Here is a 23,965-nt window from a genome sequence, read left to right as displayed (position 1 = left end):
TAACTCTTCTCTAAATGTTTGATAGAATTTGCCTGTGAAACCATCTGGTCCTGGACTCTTGTTGTGGAATTTTTTAAATCACATTTTCAATTTGAGTACTTGTGATTTGTCTGTTCATATTTTCTATTTCTTCCTGGTTCAGTCTTGGTAGATTGTACCTTTTTAAGCATTTGTCCATTTCTTCTAGGTTGTACATTTTATTGACATATAGTTGCCTGTAGTAGTCTTTTATGATCCTTTGTATTTCTGTGGTGTCTGTTGTAACTTCTCTTTTTTCATTTCTAATTTTATTGATTTGAGCCCTCTCCCTCTTTTTCTTGATCAGTCTGGCTATAGGTTTGTCAATTTTGTTTATCTCTTCAAAGAAGCAGCTTTTAGTTTCATTGATCTTTTTTTTTTTTTTTTTTTTTAATTTATTTAGTTTTGGCTGCATTGGGTCTTTGCTGCTGCATGCGGGCCCTCTCCAGTTGCGGCAAGTGGGGGCCACTCTCCGCTGCCGTGCGTGGGCCTCTCACTGCGGTGGCCTCTCCCATTGTGGAGCATGGGCTCCAGGCACGGGGGCTTCAGCAGTTGTGGCGCATGGGCTTAGTTGCTCTGCGGCATGCGGGATCCTCCCAGACCAGGGCTCGAACCCGTGTCCCCTGCGCCGGCAGGCAGATTCTTAACCACTGTGCCACCAGGGGAGTCTCATTGATCTTTTCTATTGTTTTCTTTGTCTCTACTTCATTTATTTCTGCTCTGATCTTTATGATTTCTTTCCTTTCACTAACTGGGTTTTGTTTGTTCCTCTCTCTCTAGTTGCTTTAGGTGTGAGTTTGGGTTGTTTATTTGAGATTTTTCTTGTTTCCTGAGGTAAGATTGTATTGCTATAAACTTCCCTCTTAGAACTGCTTTTGCTGCACCCCATAGTTCTTTTTTTAAATTAATTTTTATTGGAGTATAGTTGCTTTACAATGTTGTGTTAGTTTCTGCTGTGCAGCAAAGTGAATCATTTATGTATACACATATATCCACTCTTTTTTAGATTTCCTTCGCATTTAGGTTACCACAGAGCATTGAGTAGAGTTTCCTGTGCTATACAGTAGGTTCTCATTAGTTATCTATTTTATACTTAGTAGTGTATACATGTCAAGCCCAATCTCCCAATTCATCCCACCCCCTCTTCCCCCTCTGAATCCCATAGGTTTTGGATCATTGTGTTTTCATTTTCATTTGCCTCTAGGTATTTTTTGAATTCCTCTTTGATTTCTTCAGTGATCTATTGGTTGTTTAGTAGCATATTGTTTAGCTTCCACATGTTTTTGTTTTTTACAGTTTTTTTCTTGTAGTTGATTTCAAATATCATAGTGTTGTGGTTGGAAAAAAGATGCTTGATATGATTTCAATTTTCTTAAATTTACCAAGGCTTGCTTTGTGGTGCAGCATGTGATCAATCCTGGAGAATGTTCTATGTGCACTTGAGAAGAATCTGTATTCTGCTGCTTTTGGATAGAATGCTCTATAAATATCAATTAAGTCCATCTGGTTTAATGTGTCATATAAGGCCTGTGTTTCCTTGAATTTCTGTGTGGATAATCTGTCCATTGATGAAAGTAGGGTGTTAAAATCCCCCATTATTATTGTGTTACTGTTGATTTCTCCTTTTATGGTTGTTAGTATTTGTCTTATATATTGAGGTGCTCCTATGGTGGGTGCATATATATTTACAATTGTTATATCTTCTTGGAATGATCACCTGATCATTATGCAGTGTCCTTCTTTGTCTCTTGTAACAGTCTTTATTTTAAAGTTTATTTCAGCTGACATGAGTATTGCTACTCCAGCTTTCTTTTGATTTCCATTTGCATGGAATACATTTTTCCATCCCCTCACTTTCACTTTGTACATGTCCCTTGATCTGAAGTGGGTCTCTTGTAGACAGCATATATATGGGTCTTGTTTTTCTATTCATTCAGCCAGTCTATGCCTTTGGTTGGAGAATTTAATCTATTTACATTTAAGGTAACTATCGATGTGTGTGTTCTTATTGCCATTTTGTTAATTGTTTGGGATTTGTTTTTGTAGGTGTTTTTTCATCCTATTTTCTTTTATTCTCTTCTCTTGTTATTTGATGAGAAACTTTAGTGTCCCTTGTGTGTGTGTGTGTGTGTGTGTGTGTGTGTGTGTGTGTGTGTGTGTATCTATTGTAGAATTTTGGTTTGCAGTTACCATGAAGTTTTGATATAGTAGTCTATATTTAAACAAGATTGTTTTAAGTTGCCAGGCTTTTAATTTCAAATCCATTTCCAATATCCTGCATTTGTGCTCTCTTTTTTTAAAATTATTATTTATTTATTTATTTATTTATTTGGCTGTGTTAGGTCTTCATTTCTGTGCGAGGGCTTCCTCTAGTTGCGGCAAGCAGGGGCCACTCTTCATCACGTTGTGTGGGCCTCTCACTATCGCGGCCTCTCTTGTTGTGGAGCACAGGCTCCAGATGCGCAGGCTCAGTAGTTGTGGCTCACAGGCCTAGTTGCTCTGTGGCATGTGGGATCTTCCCAGATCAGGGCTCGAACCCATGTCCCCTGCATTGGCAGACAGATCCTCAACCACTGCGCCACCAGGGAAGCCCTGTGCTCTCTTCTTTTCACAGTTGCTGGTTTTGCTATCATATTTGTGTGCAGATGATTTCCTACCTTTACTCTATTTTTGCCTTTACCAGTGAGCTTTTCCATTCATAATTTTCTTTTTTCTAGTTGTGTCCTTTTCTTTTCTGCCTAGAGAAGTTCCTTGAGCATTTGTCGCAAAACTGGTCTGTTGGTGCTGATTTCTCTTAGCTCTTGCTTGTCTGTGAAGCTTTTGATTTCTCCATCAAATCTGAATGAGAGCCTTGCTGGGTAGAGTATTCTTGGTTGTAGGTTCTTCCCTTTCATCATTTTAAATATATTGTGCCACTCCCTTCTGGCCTGCAGAGTTTCTACTGAGAAATCAGCTGATAGCCTTATGGCAGTTCCCTTGTATGTTATTTGTTGCTTTTCCCTTGTTGCTTTTAATTTTTTTCTTTGTCTTTAATTTTTGTCAGTTTGATTACTATGTGTCTCAGAATGCTCCTCCTTGGGTTTATCCTGCCTGGAACTTGGATGACTGTTTCCTTTCCCATGTTAGGGAAATTTTTATTTGTTATCTCTTCAAATATTTTCTAAGGTCCTTTCTCTTTCTCTTCTCCTTCTGGGACCCCTATAATGCAAATGTTGGTGCATTTAATGTTGTCTCAAAAGTCTCTTACACTGTCCTCATTTCTTTTCATTCTTTTTCTTTATTCTGTTCTACAGCACTGATTTCCACCATTCTGCCTTTCAGTTCACTTATCCATTCTTCTGCCTCAGTTATTCTGCTATTAATTCCTTCTAGTGTATTCATTTTAATTATTGTATTGTTCATCTCTGTTTGTTCTTTAGTTCTTCTAGGTTTTTTTAGAACATTTTTTTTGTATCTTCTTGATCTGTGCCTCCATTCTTTTCCCAAGATCTTGGATCATCTTTACTAACACTACTCTGAATTCTTCTTCAGGAAGATTGCTTATCTCCATTTCACTTAGCTGTTCTTCTGGGGTTTTATCTTGTTCCTTCATCTGGGATATATTCCTCTGCTGTCTCATTTGTCTAACTTTCTGTGATTGTGTTTTGCATTCTGCAGGCTGCAAAGTCTTCTAGCTTCTGCTCTCTGCCCCCTGGTGGATGAGGCTGTCTAAGAGGCTTATGGAGGCTTCCTCAAGTGAGAGCCTTGTACCTGCTCACTGGTGGGTGGATGTGGGTCTTGTCCCTCTGGTGGGCAGGGCCATGTCTAGGGGTATGTTTATTCAGGCAGCTGTTTATTCAGGAAAACTTCAAGCAGCCTGTCTGCTGATGGGTGGGGCTGTGTTCTGGCCCTGTTGGTTGTTTGGTCTGAGGTGTCCCAGCACTGAAGCCTATAGGCTGTTGGATGGGGCCACGTCTTACCCACAAAGGCTCCTTTTATTTTTTTGTTTGTTTTTTGTTCTCATTAAAATAACAGAAAACCTCACCAGAAGAGTTACTGGTAGCTCAATCCTAATGGAACATAATTCATAATTTCATAGTTATAAACTTGAACTATAGACATTTTCTTCTGTGATTGGAGAATTTGCTAAGAAATCTCTAGTATACCTAGTTATATGGAGAGACCATCAAAATTGTGGTTGATTTTTTCATTCTAGTAGTTGAAATTGGTTTTGTTGAATGGAAAGAAATGGGCCAGGAATACTTGGAACAGTAGTTTTGCATTAGAGTCACTTAAGTAAACAATTCCAAATAAACATGCCAGAACACCTAGGCCTAGTGAATCAGAATCCTTTGGCGATGGGGCCCAGGTATGCATGGTTTTTAAAAACTCCCAGGTGATTCTAGGGAGCTGATTAAGAATAGCTGATTAAGAACGACAAACATAGGAGATTAGCCAAGTTTTGTAAAAGCATCAATTGCAGCTCATTTGTTTATTATATTCTTGAAATAAAATAATAAAACTTGATTGTTGCCCAAGGCTAAACCTCCTAAACAAGCCTATGGTGGATATACTATGATGCAATTATCTCCTTTCTTTGCCGGAGTGAAACTAGTGTTTTACTAGCAAAACAGCAAGAGCATTTAATAGCCACTCCACAGAGAGAAGCAATGTTTGCCATTATTTACCATTAACATTTATTAGGCTGTGGTAGGCATGGTAAGGCCACAGAGACTGGGCCAATTCATTTACAAAGGAACATGATGTAGCAGGCAGAGATGGGGGCAAAGCCTTAAAGGAAAACAACTTTTTAGAATAATGGCTGACATTTATAGGGCCTTACTTTGTGCCAGGACTTATTCAGAACACTTTATTTGCATTATCTCATTTCATCATCATGACAACCATAAAGGTGAGGTCTATTTTTATCCCCACATTAAAGATAAGGAACCTGAAGCAGAGAGAGGTCAAGGTTACAAAGCTAGTAAGATTCCAGGCAGTATGACTGTAGAGCCTACATTTGAACTACTATGTGATATTGTCTTTCAAAGTCATACTAGTTGACTGCTATTTGGTGAGAAGGAATAAAGAGTGCAAGTTTTGTTTTTTTTAAACTAAATTGTTAGTCAGCAGCACCATACATAGTGGCAATTTGGGATGTATTTTAGAGAAAGAGGAAGAAAGAGTGGATATCACCATATACCAAGATGTTGGGTCTACTTGCCCACGCGTAGTAAAGCCAGTCTACTGAGACTGAATTGTGGTGAAAGAGAGTGCAGCATTTATTGTAATGCACCAGACAAGGAGTCCAGGGCAGCTAATGCTAAAAAAATCTGAACTCCCTGAGGGGTTTAAGGAAAGCATTTTTAAAGGCAAGGTGAGGGAGAGGAGTCACAGGGTATGCAATCAGGTCATGCGCAATTCTCTGATTGGTTGACGGTGAGGTAACAGGGCCATGTCACAGGAGTTAACATTATCAATCTTCAGGCTTCAGTAGGTCTGGGGGCTATGTTATGTGCTCCTGGTCATCAAATAGTTAACGTCTTCCATTTGGGGGGGGGGGTTTAGTATCTATAAAACAATTTAGGAAATGTGCATCAGGTACTGTTATCTATGTATTTCAAAAAGGAACTAAAGATTCTGTGACTGTCATGTGGCTAATTTACTGTTTAAATTGTTACCAGTTCTCCTGGCTCAGCTGCTACTTTTGTCATTACATGTCCACATCCTTTTGTTAAAACAGGTATATAGCTAAATATGAGCAGAGAAAGGGGGCACGGGCCAAATGGCAGGAAACCATACATCTTTTTTTTTTTTTAACATCTTTATTGGAGTATAATTGCTTTACAATGGTGTGTTAGTTTCTGCTTTATAACAAAGTGAATCAGCTATACATATACATATATCCCCATATCTCTTCCCTCTTGTGTCTCCTCCCTATCCCACCTCTCTAGGTAGTCACAAAGCACCAAGCTGATCTCCCTGTGCTATGTAGCTGCTTCCCACTAGATATCGATTTTACATTTGGTAGTGTATATATGTCTATGCCACTCTCTCACTTTGTCCCAGCTTACCCTTCCCCCACTCCGTGTCCTCAAGTCCATTCTCTAGTAGGTCTGTGTCTTTATTCCCGTCCTGCCCCTAGGTTCTTCATAACCTTTTTTTTTTTTTAGATTCCATATATATGTGTTAGTGTACAGTATTTGTTTTTCTCTTTCTGACTTATTTCACTCTGTATGACAGACTCTAGGTCCATCCACCTCACTACAAATAACTCAATTTTGAGGAAACCATACATCTTGTAAACAACAGGGGTCCTTGGGCAAACAAAGAAAAGCAGGAACCTCCAACTGATGGGAAGCCATATATCTTGAGGTGACAGAGTCCTGGAGGCAGACAAAGACAGGTGGGAAAAAGCAGGAATTTCCAGCATCCTAATATAAACTTTTGCTCTTTATAACCTCATTACAATAAAATTAGCCTTGTAGATAAGAAGTACCCATCATGCACTGATGCCATACCACTTCTGATCAAGGCTAAATAAGGACAAAAATCCCTCCTCCCCTTTGGAGGATGGAGATGGGATGAAAATCAGGAAATATGATCCAAAACCCATCCCTCCCTAATGGATATTCTGCCCATTCATTTTTACACCCCCATATCAACAGCTTGCCAAAGAAACTCAGGGCAGCTACTCACCTGAGTCTGTCCAGTCTCCCCTTGAGAGCATATTATTGGTTAATAAATCCTCACTTTGCTTTCTCGACCTCTGTGTTTCACCTCTGAATTCTTTCTGTGATGAGATAAGGACCAGGCAGAGGACATGGAGGGAGGGGTCTGTCCCAGGAAGACCACATAGGGTCCTGCTTGGTTACAGAGAGACCATGCACACCTCTTTCCTCTTCCACTCCTCTTGCTCTCCTTATTTCCTTTTGTATTTTCCATTTCTTTCTCTTGTATCATTTTTCCTTCTCCATTGCTGAGGCTGTAAGTCTACAGACATCACCCACAGAAATTTCTAAGTGGTCTTGAGAAGCCTCAGGTATAAATAGGCAGAGAGGTGAAAAAGCCAAGCATTATGCCAGGTAAAGAAGTAATAGTGAGAAGTAAGAAGTAAGAATGTCATGGAGGGAAAAAGCCAAAAGAATCAGAGATGTATCTAAGTTGAGTGGAGGGAAAGGTGTCTCAAGTGACTCTCCTAACAGTTAGGACACTAATTAGGCTGGAGGAAAGGGAGGTGGTTACAAATTTGAAATGAATGAACTGAAGGGTGTGAAAGAGGTATGCAGTTAGATGCAAACGACACAGATGTCTTTATTTCACCTCTGCAAAAATGGAGGGTATTCACCAGAGACCAGTGAGGATAAAGCGAAGCACAGTTCTTACACTAGGATGGACTACTATCTAATAAGACTCTTTTCCCATGTAAATGTTGATGAAATTACAGAATCACGTTGGCGTGAAAAGGACCTTTGAAATAACTGACTCAGGTAATTAAAAAAAAAATTTAGCCACAAAACCCTTGAAAACAAGCAGGAACCTGTAGAGTCCACCCAGATTAAAAAAAAAGCCTTTCCATGTCCCCTGTTTCTTGTTTGTAGGGAAAAGTTTTCAGCCTACTAGAGCTTCCCTGAGTTCCAAAGGGCAGATTCAAACAGTTACTAATTAGGGGAGTGAGGGAATGCAGAAACAAAGGAAAGGCAGTCAAGAAAAAAATAGTGCAGCCATGAGGCATGGTCCTGGTTCCTCCTCAAGGGATATATATAACAACCTGATACATTTATCTGAGTTCTTCTATAGGAAATAAGGCCCACACCCAGGTGGAGGATGACAACTTCAGGCTGAGCATAAGCACATGGACCCCAGATTGGCTGGAACCAGGGGCTGATGATTGAGATTCCTGAACACCACCCTGTCACCTCACCACCCACCAATCAGAGGAAGGTAACACACCCTGCAGATTTCCCCCAAATTTTGCCTATAAAAACTCTTTCCCTCAAATCATGGAGAGTTCGGGTCTTTAGACCATGAGTCACCCCATTCTCCTTGATTTGTTGGACCTTGCAATAAACCTTTCTATGCTCCAGATTCTGATGTTTTGGTTTGTTTGGCCTCACTGTGTGTCAGGCACACGGCATCCCTATAAATGACCTTCTGCTATGAACTCCAAAATGTAAAACCGACAAAAGCAGATCTGCTTTCAATAAAGTGGGCATGGGCCGGTGTCCGTTTCCTCTTGCCACTCCCGTTGTGTATGGTGACTACCTGAGGCATCTTTAAGAAACCCTAAGGCTCAAAGGAACGTAATTAAAAAATTAATAGTGTTACCCAAAAACTGGGTTGGCCTATTGGTAGGTGTCGAACCAAAAGACACAACCAAGCCAAAGATCAGGAGAAGGAAAGATTTATTATTACTTGCAGCAAGTGGGGAGAATACTGGGGATCTTTCCCAAAGCAGTGTCTCCCCGAACAGCAAAATTGCGGAAGTTTTAAGCTAACAGTACATGCGTATTCAGGAAGGGGCTTGGGCAGTAGGCAGAGTCCAGGCTTTAGCTGATTAAAGTCAGAGAAGGTCAACATCATCCTCCCTCAGGTTCCAGTTGATCTGGTGGTTGAATACTTCAGGCTAATCTTTACCACTGAAGCAAAACTGGGAGTTTTTACAAGTGATAGATTGTCTTTTCTATTGTTACTTCTCTTGCCTGATACCAGGCAATGTTTCTGCATTCTTTTGTTCCCTTAAGATCATTAATTACTGAGACCTGTTCAAGGGTAAGCCCTGTGGCCAGGCTTAGATAACAAAATGGCTTAAGTCAAAAATGGCTTCTCTCCTGTCAAGAAAGTCATGCCTGGTTCTCGTTCTTTGGGGACTCTCTGCCCTATCTGCTTTTAATAGTTTGGTCCAACTGTAAAATGGATTTTACAAAGAAAGAACTGAAATACAGAAGAGTGACAACAGTTACCAGGGTTAAATACTTGTTCTCCTATGCAGGGTGTTCTCTGTTGTACCATGCTGCCTTTAAACCAGCATATAGAATGAATCAGCAAATATATATTAGCATGACTTATGTGCAGTACTTGATCCTGGGTGCTAGAGTGTAAGATACAAAAGTATAAGCTGTGGGCTTCAAAGAGTTTATAGCTTAATTAAGAAAAATTGAATTAACAATGTAAAATTTGAATAGTTTAAAGAAACCAGGAAGTGGGACCTACCTGACTACTGTAGGGTCACTGAGGGCTTGGTTTGTTCTCACAGTGAGAGCATTTTGAGCACACCTGGAGTCCCTTAACTTCTCACCTGTAGGCCCAAACCTGCCCTAGCTTCTTCCCCCAGCAGGGATTTGAAAGCCTCCATAGGGCTCCTACCTGCTGCTCCGTTTCAGGTTTAGCCTGTGAGCTCTTCCAAAGTGCTTCCTGTCCATTGCTTCTGAGCCCATGTCCTGGGAACAAACTTGTTTTCCGTGAGAAGTGAGACCCTGCTTTGCTTTTGGGAGTTCTTCTAAAGAGAGCGTTTTACCTGTAAACTCTGATGACTAAAGCCTTTTACCTCCTGGTGGACTTCCTGGTAAAGATGCTTGCTGGGAATTTCAAGAATTGCCTGCTGTTGGATCTCTCTTTTTTGTCACTGTTCTGTGATGACTTTGCTACCTTTATGTTGCTTGCATGTCACTTACAAGTGTGTCCTGCTTTCTGAATATACTGTTTTCGGGCAACACTGGTGGATTGATGTCTAGTTTCTATGTGTATTTCTGCACATTCCCCTTGGGTTTAAGCAGACCTTGCTGGTAGTGGCTGAAGAAGTCCTGACTCTTCTTGCTGGTGGCTTCTCCTGTTATTAGCTGTTGCTAGACTAACTGAATGTGTTTTGTCCTTACTTGAGTACATATGTATCTTTTAGGCCTTTATGTCCACTAAGGAGTTGGAGAGTTGTTTTTGACAACCTAACTTGCAAAGAAGAACATGAGTGGACTATCAGCCTCAGCTGTGCCTCCCAGGTCCTGACTTAACACTTGCAACAATTTGCTCTATGGCATCTAGACAAGCAGTTATTGGAGGAGAATTCTGCTCTGAGTTCTTACATCTCCTTCCTTACTGAGGAGGACCAACTCTTGAAGGCCCAGCATATGGGACAACTCATCACAGTGAAGCCCACCTCACGGACAGTTTGACATGTGAGGAGGAGTTACAGAAATCCTGTCTAGCAATTTGGTGTTGACTTATCTTTTTCTAGTTTTCTAGGACCTAGAATCTAGTCATGAACTCTTTTACTGATCACATGAATAGAAGGCTGAAGATCATTTGCCTCAAGGGATAAGCAACTTGCTCTGTGAGTAACAACCCCCATGATGGCACTTATGGATGGGCCCTGACAAACCTGTGGGGAGAAAAACAGCGGTAGTGTGAGAGAGAAGCAATAAAGCAATTTTTAAATCCTAAGCTAGAAGTCTTTCTCCAATAGAAATTGAAGTGTATCACAGCAGAGAGGCGCTCAAACCCCAAATGTTTACAGCAGACCTATGTCAATTGTGGCAGTCAGAATTTTCCAGCCATATGTTCAATGTATACCAAGGGTGGAGATGGCTAAGCTCCATATTAAAGGCCTTAAGTTCCCTCCTGTCTGGGCTGCTTCATGTTGTCCTCTTTCAGCATCTGTACATAACTTGAAACTCTGGCTTCCCAGCCTGTGCTTGGTTATAGAAACTGCCTAGTTTGGAGTGATGGGGGTTGCATTTTTCACACCCTCTTCTAATAGGACTGGATCTTTGTCAACCTTGGCTACGTCTTTAGTGATAGATTGTTGGCTGAAGCCTCAATCTCCAGTTCCATATAGGACCTCACCTACAGGTACTTCCTTCTAGCACTCATGATATTCTCTAAGTACATCTTATTTGGCTTGGCATAGCCAGACTCTAATTTGACACACCTGAGCATTGAGCCTTCCTTTAAATGCTATCTCTTCCATGGTCCATGTCCTTTTAGTGTGGGGACCAGCATTCCATAGCTAATGGATGACATTCCCAGTTACCTCTCAGTTTTTTAGGAGCAAGGGGGTGTTCTCACCATGTTTTTCATGGCCTGAGGGCTTGGATCATGGTGATCAAAGTCTGAAACTCAAGTCTTCAGGAATTTCTACATATCAGACTTCATTGTGAGGCTCTCTTGCCCCCTTTATATAAGAAATAAACCCAGGGTACTCCTCTGGCTATTGAGTATTCTGTTTTTGCCTGCCTGGCATCCTGTACCTTGGGACCATCTCTGGCAAGCACTTGTTCCAAACCTGACTAGCCAGGAGAGTACGAGATTGGATCCTGATGTGAAAGAAGAGAGACTTGAGAGGACTGTTTTTGACCTAGTAGATGCTGGCTTGAGGCTGTGCTGTGTATCTGATGCTGAGTACTAGGTCCTATAACTTAAAAGAAGAATAGGTGAATAATTCTTGCTTAATCTGGTCTCTGGACCAGACAGACAACCCAATATATGTGATCTTAACCCTGCTTTAACAGAAAAATAAGCCTAGGGGAAGTAGCACCCTGAACCACATTTATCCCTTAGGAAATGCAAATGATCACTCAAATCTAAAGGTTTTTGTTTAGAACACTAAGCAAAGGTTCTCAGCTCTTCTTCGGTTAGTAGTTTGACCCATTTCTCCACTTTCAGTGTCCCCAGATACTTATAGCTTCAACTTTCATCTCTGCTATAGACTTGTCTAGAACTAAAGACAGTTCTAGATCATCTTGAGACCAAGCCATTCTTTATAAAATGGCACAACCAAGAATGCATGGCATTGTACTAGAAGTGAACTCTTTACTGTAATATCTCTCCTTTTGGTGATTAGGTCTCATAATCCCTCGCTACCCATTTCTTTAAGATACTGGGAAAATCATTCATTAGCCTTCTGTTGTCTGACTAATTTTGACCCCCTGGTTTCTATCCTCCATCACTGTATTTATTCAATACTTCAACAGCTAATGAAAAGGAAGGAGGCACTTGTGATCTACACCATTCAATTTTAGGTGCTCTTATAGACATCTACAGTACAGCCCAAGAAACTGAACTACCCTTAAAGAAACAATCATTGTCCATTGCCAAAATACCTCCTAGCCTTGACCCCAGTCCTCCTGGGGAGTCTGCCCATATGCTCCCCACCACTACTTTAATAATTGGCGAAACCACGGGCCCAGTTTAGATTTTTGGCACTGACCACTCTGTCATCATCTTTGGTTCCAGGTCAGACTTGCTTTTTGCTCTGTTCTGTGACTTGTGGCTTAAATTCTTGTTCATCTTTCTGTTTCTTATTACAGTCCTTTGGTGTCTGTTACTTCTAGTTGATTTTTCTTGGTATAAACTGGGCTGGATTTTGAGAGACCTTTTGTTACCATGGTTCGGTAACAGCTGCTCACTACTCCTAATTTGATTTTAGTGCTTAGATTCCTATTCATTCTCTGAATGGGAGAAGCCTGGGATCACTTCAGTGATGTGGCACCTCCTAAAGGCCTCCATACCAGCCAGAAGACTTTGGTGATTTAGGAGCTCTTGAGGCAGGATCCTAATTTCCAAGTACTATTGATATTTGCCCAGGACTTTGCCTTTTTTGTTTCTATAAGTTCCTGCTTCCACTGTTGCCATCTCCTGATCAAAAGTGCCTGCTATATTAAAGAAATATGAGCTTACCATATTTCTTTAGGTCCTAGATCCCCATTTCTTTAACAATTTGTCCCTAACTCCTTTTGTTTCCTGAACTCTCAGCCAAGGCTTGTCTAACCACCTCACCCACCCCAATCTCCTTGAGTTAGATTAGAACCAATTAACATGAAGCCACAATAAGATTTATATTCATTGGACTGGAAGAGCATTAAAACTATGCAGGAATTTGTAATAGAGGGGATGACATAAGAAATCTGTCAGAGACTCATAAACCCCAAGCAAATATTTTCACAGGCATGGAAAACATTTTAACTTGAGATCATGGTCTACCTATGTCATTGCCTCAGTAATTCAACTTCATTAAGTTTCTTGTTTCAAATGATTTTTCAAAGTTATTTCTATTAATGGCATGGTTAAATTTTATGAAGAGTTCCATAATCAATGCTAATTATTAATTTCTCATTCTGAGAATGTCAACAGGCTTCCTAGAGATGTTGAAAAGTAAATTCTAGGTCTAGTTAACATCCTATTAACCTACATGGTTTGAGAAAATGTTGATATCCAACCATTTCTGGCATGAACTGAAACAGAAGAAAACAAGACAATTAATGCTGCTTGTCTTCTTGAAAATTAATAATATAGCATCTAAACTTTCTGTTAAGATTCTGGACACACTATCTTTATTGAAGGTTAAAGTTATACTGTGTAAATTATTTTTACATGTGTTTGCTTAAAAGATGCAACCATTTAAATAAAACCTTTTTCATGTTTATCATGTCTATATTTGTCTCATAACTCTTGGATAGACTTCAAAATAACAAGGACATTTTCTCTGCAATGGTGTCCCTGAGTATAATGGTTGCAATTGGAAAAGAGGCGGGCGTTTGGGTTGGAGTCCTGCTTCTATTACTAATTATGTAACCTAGGGAAAGTTGCTTAACCTTGCTGAGCCTCAGATTCCACATTTGTAAAACTGAGGACATAAAACTTATTCCTAGGGTTGTTCTTGCTAGGATTAAATAATAAAGTATGTTAAGTGTAGTAAGTACTTAATACCTCACTAAAATGTAGCTGTAGATAGTTATGTTTTATAAAACTGTGCCCTTTTATTCATGTAGGAACACAGACATGAATGTAAATCACTCTTAAAAACTATTTCCTACTTAAACAGCTTATACAGTTTGTCTTTTAAGTCTCAGTTGCTATATCTGTAAAATGGGATATGGAGATATCAATAATTAGAATAGTTTTGAGATAATTTTATGGGTTCTTTAATAATCTGAGCACTGTATCATCTGGCTTCTTGGTCCCTTGTACCTTATAAAGTTACAACATTTCACCTGAAATAAAAATTCAAAATATATTAGAAACTTGACAGTTTGTTACTCTGGAGCAGATTTTTAAAGAGCTCTATGTTGATAATGTTCTTCAGTGGTTGCTAGCAAGATTGCTTGTTAAGCATGCAGATTGTTGGGCCCTGGCCCCAGAGATTTTGAAACACACACTATAATCCATTGGGGTTCAGAGAAACTATTAAAACTTATATTGGCTTTTAGCTGACTCATTATATCTAATGGGGTCTGGAACTCTGCGTTTTAAACAAGTACTCCAGTGATTCTGATACAGCTAGTCTGAGAACCATCCTTTGAGAAATATGCCCGAGGGCAGTGACCTCTAATGTGCAGTGTACATAACTTAGGTTATCTGGAAGAATATATTAGAAATTCTATTTATGGTTTTGTCAAAATCAAATTAATCTCCACTCACATTTAGTATGCTGGAGGTTTCATTAGGTCTGCATGTCTGATTGTCACATGTCACAGATTCTGAGAGGTGCTCTAAAAAAACACTGTAGAGTGGGAGTTCGCAGGCAGGGGAGCTGCTTCTGGCACCCTCCCTCCTTAGCTTTAAGCAAGACATGATTTTTGTACCTGGTATATGCTTATATAACCCAAAAACTATTTTTGCTAAATGGACAAGTGGGTTAGAAAACTCTAAATTCCCTACAGTGAAGTTGAAGATAATAATTGAAGCACAGATAACCAATAGAAAATGGCAAAATGGATGCTCTTAGTATGAGGTCTTAGCCATAATGTAAGTAAAAGCTAAGACCATCTAAATCAGCTCTAACAAATCCCCCCAAATTAGAAATGATCATGAAGATTATATGAAATGTGGATTTACATCCAGGATAGTTAATGATGAATTTGCCATCTCTGGGCAAGTATCTTTGTATTTTGGGGTCTTTGAGAGATTATGAAGCCATTAAATTAGTTAGACATTTTAAAATGAATTGTTTATAATTTTTTAACATCTTTATTGGAGTATAATTGCTTTACAATGTTGTGTTAGTTTCTGCTGTATAACAAAGTGAATCAGCTATACATATACATATATCCCCATATCTCCTCCCTCTTGCGCCTCCCTCCCGCCCTCCCTATCCCACCCCTCTAGGTCATCCCAAAGTATCAAGTTGATCTCCCTGTGCTACGCAGCAGCTTCCCACTAGCTATCTATTTTACATTTGGTAGTGTATATAGGTCAGTGCCACTCTCTGACTTTGTCCCAGCTTACCCCACCCACACCGTGTCCATTCTCTACGTCTGTGTCTTTATTCATGTCCTGCCCCTAGGTTCATCAGAACCTTTTTTTTTTTTTTTTAGATTCCATATACATGTGTTAGGATATGGTATTTGTTTTTCTCTTTCTGACTTACTTCACTCTGTATGACAGACTCTAGGTCCATCCACCTCAATACAAGTAACTCAATTTCATATCTTCTTATGGTTGAGTAATATTCCATTGTATATATGTGCCACATCTTCTTTATCCATTCACCTGTTGATGGACATTTAGGTTGCTTCCATGTCCTGGCTATTGTAAATAGTGCTGCAATGAACATTGTGGTACATGTCTCTTTTTGAATTATGGTTTTCTCAGGGTATATGCCCAGCAGTGGGATTGCTGGGTCATATGGTAGTTCTATTTTTAGTTTTTTAAGGAACCTCCATACTGTTCTCCATAGTGGCTATATCAATTTACATTCCCACCAACAGTGCAAGAGTGTTCCCTTTTCTCCACACCCTCTCCAGCATTTATGGTTTGTAGATTTTTTGATGATGGCCATTCTGACCGGTGTGAGGTGACACCTCATTTTTGAGAGAAATCTTTTTTTGTAGAGTTAAGAGAAACATTTAAAAAAATTGTTTTATCGTAACTTTTAAAAATCCATAAATCCCACTCCTCTGGCCACCCTAAAGATCTGTTATCTCTTTACTCTCTTCTACTTGAAAAATATGTTGCAGAACAATATTCTGTGACGTAAGCAGGTCTTCAGGCTCTAGAATAAACCATTTTCTGGGGGAAGGGTGGTGGTGGGAATTGGCCAATACTTTGCAGCTAACATGTTTTGCAATGGACCAAAAAACAATCCTCCAAGCAGAGTTTTGTGTTTTGTATTACAAATTAAAGTCTGGCTCCTTTTCTTTTTCTTTTTGGTTGCTTTTGCCTCTCATTACTGCATGGGAATATTTTCACCATCTGACTTATAAAACTGGAAACTTTTCATTGAATTTTTATCACTATAGCATGAATAATTCATTCAGTCCTCAAATGTCACAATGAACATCAAGTGGTTTTACATAATGCATTCCTGATGGAGTTTCAAGAAGCCAGCAATCCAGGGATGCAGCAGAGAAGACAAAGTTTGGAAAGGAATTTCATATAAATTTATCATTTAACCAGGAAGGATAAAATAAGTGGAGAGAAAAGACTGAGAAATAAAAGTGTGGTTTTTTTTAAAACCAAAAATAGGAAAAAAAGCAAAACTAACACACTTGTCACTGGGGACAGAGGGGGAAAAAAACAGAAGGTAGCCAAAAACAGATGGTCTGGTGCGGGGGGCAGGAGGGGAAATTAGGAACCTCATAAGTATAGGAATTGAATTTGAAACTGTAGTAAAATGGTATTACATTTCGGAACCATAATAAATATTTACAGTTTTCAAGGACTCTGGGAACATTTTCAATGTTATCTGAGTGAGGAATCTTGAATGAAATATAATAGCTATTAGAATTCTACCTTTGAATGTTTATTAGTTAATGAGAGTACTCCTCCTTCTAGCATCCCTTTCTTTTAGGTTTTGAGATTGACCATATTATGGTAATCCAGCCAAATGAAATTTTCAAGCCCTTTATGGAACAGACTGTTTATTGTCTATTCAACAGCTGTTCTCTCATTTTTTCTTGCTAATAGAACCCTAATTTTATTTTTCTCCTGATAGAGTGTAGCCTATCAAGATCTCTTCGTCTCAGGGAGGATGGGCCTCATACCAGCCCCATGGAATTAATCATCACTAGCTTACACTAGTCATGGTAATTCCACTCCCTTTAGCTAATGATTGGCCTAGGGTAAGCATGTGTAAGAGTTTTCTATTGCTGCTGTACCAAATTATCACAAATTTATTATTTCACAGTTCTGTAGGCCAGAAGTTTGGGTTGGCTCACTTGGTTTCCCTGCTCTGAGTTTTTTAAGGACAGAATCAAGGGGTTGACTGGCTGGGCTCTTATCAAAATGCTCTGGGAAGGATCTGCTTCCATGTTCATTCAGATTGTTGGTAGAATCCCATTCCTTGAGGTTGTAGGACTGAGGTCCCCATTTCCTTGTTGGCTATCAGCTGGGGACTGCCTGTAGCTCATAGGAGCGTCTCTTCAGTCTTTGCACATGGACCATTACATCTCAGAGACAGCAAGGGTGTGTTGAACCCTTCACACTTGGAAACTTTCTGACTTTTGCTTGGTCTCTCTTGTTCCAGCCCTGGTAAATGTTTTGCTCTTAAGGAACCATGTGGTTATATTGGGCCCCTAGATAATCTATTTAAAGTTTTGCAAACAATTATATCTGCATATTCACAGATTCCCAGGATTAAGGTGTGGATATCTTTGGGGGTCCATTATTCTGCCTACCATTATATGTTACACATAAATAGTCAAAGAAAAAAGGGGGCTTCCATTGGAGGCTTCATTTCCTAGGTGAAAAGATAGAGACTCTGCTCTTTTTATCCAGCTAGAGACGCTAGTGGGGGGACAAGGTGTCTGGAGTGGCAGCAGCTACCTTGTAACCAGGAGACGTCAAGAATGAAGATAAAAGTCAACATACCAAGGATGGTGGAGCAGGAGACTAGAAAGCACCTAGGTCCTCTTGATGATATTTTTGAATAGCAGAACCAATGCCAGTGATTGCTTTTGTCTGGACGGCTTGTCATTTGAGGAAAAGTAATGATTCGTTTACAAGCACTCAGTTCAGTTTTCTGTCACTGGCAACCAAAAGCAATTCTAAATGTTATGTTGCTCCTAGCCCTGATTTCTGGAACTCTACTGTGGGACACATCTCTACTTTTCCACACTTTAAAATGTAGTGTTGGCCAATCTGATTAAATTAATTTATATTGTAATTCATAATAAATGTCATCAGTGGTGGTGTCAAACTTAGCTTCACCTTGAGACTGTATTCAGGATTACAGAGTCCAGGAAGAGGGTCCAGGGGTCAGCAAACTATAGCCCATGAGCCAAATCCTGCTGGCATAAGCCATGGAGCTAAGAAAGGTTTTCATATTCTTCTTGGCCTGCACCACACATCATGTGGGATCTTCCCTGACCAGGGATCGAACCCGTGCCCCCTGCATTTGGACAGTGGAGTGTTAACCACTGGACCACCAGGGAAGTCCAAAAGGCTTTCATATTCAAAAAACTTGTAACTCCACACCGCCCCCCCACAACAACAACAACAACAGAAAAGAATATGTGACCACAAAGCTGAAAGTTTATTATCTGGGCCTTTATGCAAAAATCATGCCAACCTGTGCACTACTCCCGCAGAGGACTCACCTATCATGAAGTTGAGACTGGGGTTTTACTAAGGGAAGAGTTATTAGGTAAGCATTTAATACCTTTGAAAAATTGTTATAAATCACTGTGTAAAGCTTTTGGCACAGGTAAAGATGAATTCTATCTTCAAATTAGGTTTCTTTTCAGTTCAACATTTATTGAATTTCTATTATTACAAGAGTATGGAAGACACTGGAGTTACATAATGAATAAAACAGGGTCTTAATGTAGCTGGAAATCACTTCAGGGAGTCATCTTCTCTGGCAGAAATTATTCACACAATATTCCGAACAAAAGATAAGGGCCTGTATAAAAAGGATTGCATGCAAAATTTTATGTGGATTGGGAATTCCCTGGCAGTCCAGTGGTTAGGACTTGGCTCTTTCACTGAGGGGGCCTGGATTTGATCCCTGGTTGGGGAACTAAGATCCTGCATGCCGCACAGTGTGGCCAAATGAAAAAAAATTTTTTTATATGTATCTACTTTTTTCTAAGGATATGGAAATACGAATGGACAGCAAGTGGTTGGAAATTTGGGCCTGTAACTCAGGATCAGAAGAGTAGAAAAGGAATGAACAACCATTTAATATCTACTTTATATATGTTAGTTAAATTGTTATATCAATCCCCAAAGGTAAATGCTGTTTTGCAATTTCTGCTTCAAGTCATACTCCAATGACCATATTGTTTTCATTAAATCAAACTGCCTCCTAAAGAGAAGCAGGGACTGAAGATAAAGATTAGGAGAAGAGTCACAAATCTCTTTAAAATTCTGGAGAAGCAGATAGGGAGACTAGAATAAAAGAGTCAAACACAAAACCTGAAGGATTGCCTGCATTTAGTCATGGAAAAGGGAGAGAAGCTAGTGAAAAACTCTGAAAACAAGTGATCAGAACGTGTAAAGAAAACTAGGAGAGAATTGTTTCACAGAGGCCAGGAAATTTAAAAGGTTTAAAAGCTCCAGTACCTTCAAGCAGGGTGGATGTAGAAATGAAATAAACTGAATTTGGTCAACAGGACATAAGGTGATATTTTGTTTTGCTGTCCAGTTTTTTTTTCCCTTTTTTAAATTAATTTTTATTGGAGTATAGTTGCTTTACAATGTTGTGTTAGTTTCTACTGTACAGCAAAGTGAATCAGCTATACATATACATATATCCCCTCTTTTTCGGATTTCCTTCCCATTTAGTTCACCACAGAGCATTGAGTAGAGTTCCCTGTGCTATACAGTAGGTTCTCATTAGTTATCTATTTTATACATAGTATCAATAGTGTGTATATGTCAATCCCAGTCTCCCAATTCATCCCACCCCCTACCCCTCTTTCCCCCCGGTATCCCTACGTTTGATTTCTACATCTGCGTCTCTTTCTGCTTTGCAAATAAGTTCATGTATACCATGTTTCTAGATTCCACATATATGCATTAATATACGATATTTGTTTTTCTCTTTCTGACTTACTTCACTCTGTGTGACAGTCTCTAGGTCCATCCATGTCTCTACATTGTTGTCCAATTTGGTAGCCACTAGCTACATGCAGCTATTTACATTTAAATTAATTAAAAAGTCAAAATTCAGCTCCTTAGTTGTACTAGCCACATATGAAATGCTCAAAAGCTACATGTGGTTAGTGGCTAGCATATTGGACAACTCAAAAAAACATTTCCATCGTCACAGAAAGTTCTACTGGAATGTATTTTTTTAAAGCATCCAGTAGTGCAGAAGCAAGAATGCAATGGGGAGATTTAACATGTTTTCCCTTATGCCCTCTATAGTAGTTTGCAACATCTGGTTGATTTGATTTCTCTAGCTTGAGTTTGTGTCTTCACTTTTGCTATTCATTTTCAGCCTCACGCTCGTTTTACTGGACTATTGCAATGGCTTCCTATCTGCTTCCCCAACTTGTTCCTTCCTCCTTCTAATCTTTTCTCCATACAAATCATTCATCCACTCAACAACACTCTTGTCAATGCCACTTTTCCTGAGCAGCCAACCTTAACTTTTACTGATAGTCCACTGTGGTAGGGTGAAAATGGGGGCACTGTCTCAGCACCATAAGGAAGTGATTTCCTTCCCACTCCCAAGTTTCCTTCCCTGCACTTACACAGCTCATAATCCAATGCAAGCAGCATGATTATAATACATTTATATCACACAAATAACGTTACAGCAGGAACAATAGCTAATCATCACCCTCTCCTGTGTCTTTTACTTCTGATCTGTTACCAAATCTTTTCCCTTTTCACTTCACCAGTGCAATAGCCTGTTACCTAGTCTTCTTTTAGTCTCTCCTCCTACCTTCCTCCAGAAGCTCCGGTCAAATTACCCGATTTCTTTCTGGGATCCCCTTAGGCCTACAGAACAGAATGGCGTAAATTCTTCTAAAATGTAGCACAGCCCATCTTTCCTCTCCTACCTCCCTCAACATTCTTCCACACATCTTTCTATCACCCGGTAGTATTCACCATTCCCCTGGCACATTCACGCATATTCACCTCCCACTCTCTTGTCTATGCAGTGTCATCTTTCAGACCCCAGGCTTCTCCCATTCCCTTAAGACTCAGGAGGTAAGATGCACAGAGCCCAAGGCGGAGGGGGGCATTACTCAGGGACCGAGGGACAGAAACCTGTTTGACCGTGTCCATTTCGGGAGCTACTCCAAATAAGCTGCACTAACAACGCTTGCTATGCCCCCCCAAAAGTCAACCTAATTTTCACTGTAACGGAGAGCCAGCCCTTCACCGGTCAAAGACTCTTGGCAGAGAAAGAGGCACTAAAGGCTCTGGGAGGCGAAAGGGATTGTGGGAACGCCGGTCATCTCCCCGCAGACTCATGGGAAATGTAGTGCAGTTTTCTCCAACATGGCTGCGCCCAGGAGAGTTGACGTGCTTGTACCCTCTGCGGCTTCTTGGGATAGAGTGGGAGAAGCTGCCGAAGGAGAGAACACCCGCGTGGTGAGAACCCAGCCTGAGTCAAGGCGGAGGTTTGTGGCACTTCTTATTGGCGGCATGATGGATGCAAATCGCCGCTTTCTCTTGTTGGCCTCTTCCGGTCTCCTCTATCTGCCTCAAGAGCTTCGGACCTCACCAGGGAGAGGAGGGATGGTCCGTGGGCAGTAGGGTGTCTGTGCGTGGGGTGGTCCTGTCAGAGTTTGAGGTGCACGTGCTTGTATTTGTTGCGGGTGCTCACATGGTGTCTGTGTCAATCTTCAGTTTCTTTTGGGGTTGGAGACAGGCGGTTGCAACCTGAGGAGTGTTGGTCAGTGGTGTTAGCTTCAGGGTTTTTTTGACCCTGCCAATGCAGTGAAGAAAGGATGTTGCTGGCGGTCTGGTAGCTTACAAAGCTGAATCTTCCTATGCTCTTTTTTGAGTAAAACCGGAGACCCCTGGGCTTCTGGTACTGTGAGCCTATAGTTTTGGCTGATTTCATTTAACAGATATTTACTGAGTACTTGCTGAACTCTAGGCACTCAAGTTCTGTGCCTTCAATTAAGTCACAGCCTTCGGGGTGAGCCCAGCACACAAACAGGTAATTATAATATAATGTGAAAATTGCAGGGATAGAGATACACATTAGATATTAATGAAAACATTGAAGAGGGCCACCAAGCTCAGAATCCTGGCGAAGAGGTTTAGGAGGTAAGATGGCAAGTTTAATAAGTTTAGGCTTACTCAGTAAGCGTTTATTGAGTAACTCCTAGGTGCTAGGTCCTGCTCTAGGTGCTGAGTGCTACAGGGTGAATAATACAGACAAAAAAACTCTACTTTCTTTTTTTCTTATTTCTTATTTATTTATTTATTTTATTTATTTTTGGCTGCTCGGGTGAGGCACGTGGGATCTTCGTTGAGGCATGCGGGATCTTTCTTTGTCGCGTGAGCTTCTCTCTAGTTGTGGCGTGCCGGCTCCAGGGTGCATTGGTTCTGTAGTTTTCCGCACAAGGGCTCTAGTTGAAGCACATGAGCTCAGTAGTTGTGACGCGACGGCTTAGTTGCCCTGCGGCATGTGGGATCTTAGTTGCCCCGCCAGGGATTGAACCCTCGTCCCCTGCATTGTAAGGTGGATTATTTACCACTGGACCACCAGGGAAGTCCCAGAATCTCTACTTTCATAGAGCTTACTTTCTAGTAAGTTAAAGGAGGAAGACAGAATAAACACAATTACTGAGGGCATTAGAAAATATAGAGTAGTTATTCTTCAAAGAATTAAAATGAGGTGATATGACAAGTGATGGGTCAATTTTTTCTAATCATTAAAAAAAAATTTTTTTTAAATAGGTAATGCAATTTGAATAGCTGCTAAATTCAAAACTTACAAAAGAGGAGCTTCTCATTCCTGTACCTACTCTACCTGTTTTCCCTTCCTGGTGGCAACCCATATCACTGATATCTTGTATGTCCTAGAAACTTGTATGTATAATTTGTATACCTGTACTGTACTTTATAACCAGGGCTCATTTGATAGGAATTGAAGTTGTTTCCAATCTTTGCTATTAATTAAATTTAATTTACATAGAAGCATAGGAACATTTGTCTATACTGCTTGGTTCATTTAGGCTGTCTTATTTAAGGAGAGCATAGACACACATATTACTATTACCATTTAGGCAATATCCAGTAGGATGTGTTGGGGTTAAACTTACTAACAGAGCAGATGTGATTTCTAAACCCGTATTATCCTATGGAGAGTGTGCTTAGGCTGGACTCAGCATGGCTGGTATTATAATAAATAGTGACCTGGCTCCTGTAACATCCCATAACATGGCAAGGAGCATGCAAGCCTTTGTGCAATAGTGGAAATCCCTTGGCCAGGGAGGTGGCCTTGTTAGAAAGGGGCACCTCCACATCTCAACACTGATATCAGCCTATTCCTTGGTGAGGTGACTCGACTGGTCTTTCTTCACATGTAGTAATACTGCCTCACTGAGGGAAGGAGAAGGGAAAGGGGATGACAGAAATGTGATTATGAGGCTCCATCTACTGCTGCTGGACTCTTAAGTGTCAGACTTAAAAAAATGTATTCAGCATCATCTTTTTTCTCATTTCTTCCACTTCGCAGTCTTTGCTCATGTAACATATTTAGAAAAAAAAATTCTTAGTAGATTCATCCCTGTTCTTCATTGCTAACTGCAAAAATGATGATCTTGGAATGGAGTGGCAATAAGATAATTCCTTTGAGGGCCCTCAGCTTTTCTTGGTCTTCTTTTTTTTTTTTTACTTTGCAGTGAAAATTTATTTGTATATTCTTTGCCTCTGAGTCCTTGTTGGAGTTTTTTTTTTTAATTCACACAGAAAGTCACAAAAATTATACTCATCCTCATCAGTTCACTCAGTCCCATGTAATCAATTTTTTTTTTCATCTTGATCTTTTGTTAGCACTTTTATGAGTTCATCAGTTTTTCATTAGAGTTCTGAAAATGCTTATTCATTCAGTTCAGCAGTA

At 40.1% G+C, this 23,965-nt stretch overlaps 1 protein-coding gene and 2 long non-coding RNA genes across 8 annotated transcripts in view; 2 read left to right on the top strand and 1 right to left on the bottom strand.

Moving 5' to 3' along the window:
• LOC309606203 overlaps positions 1-23,965 on the top strand; it is a 910,895-nt gene that overhangs the window by 105,574 nt on the left and 781,356 nt on the right. The gene's annotated exons all lie outside the window — the stretch shown is intronic.
• The window catches only part of LOC309606206, a 404,244-nt gene that overhangs the window by 327,017 nt on the left and 53,262 nt on the right, over positions 1-23,965 (bottom strand). The gene's annotated exons all lie outside the window — the stretch shown is intronic.
• The window catches only part of ALKBH8 (alkB homolog 8, tRNA methyltransferase), an 87,244-nt gene continuing 71,082 nt past the window's right edge, over positions 7,804-23,965 (top strand). For 2 of the 6 annotated variants that reach the window (XM_082342975.1, XM_082342977.1), the window contains exon 1: positions 15,435-21,509. In XM_082342975.1, coding sequence (XP_082199101.1) covers positions 21,388-21,509 — 122 coding nt within the window. In that variant the 5' untranslated portion in view covers positions 15,435-21,387. Of the gene's footprint in view, positions 7,942-10,228; positions 10,325-15,135; positions 21,510-23,965 lie in introns of those variants that run through there. The other 4 variants (XM_082342974.1, XM_082342973.1, XM_082342976.1 and 1 more) reach the window with 4 other exon arrangements.

The sequence above is a fragment of the Balaenoptera borealis genome, assembly GCF_965194805.1.
Source record: "Balaenoptera borealis genome assembly, chromosome: 11".
Lineage (NCBI taxonomy): Eukaryota > Metazoa > Chordata > Mammalia > Artiodactyla > Balaenopteridae > Balaenoptera > Balaenoptera borealis.
This window is presented reverse-complemented; position numbering and strand designations above follow the sequence as displayed.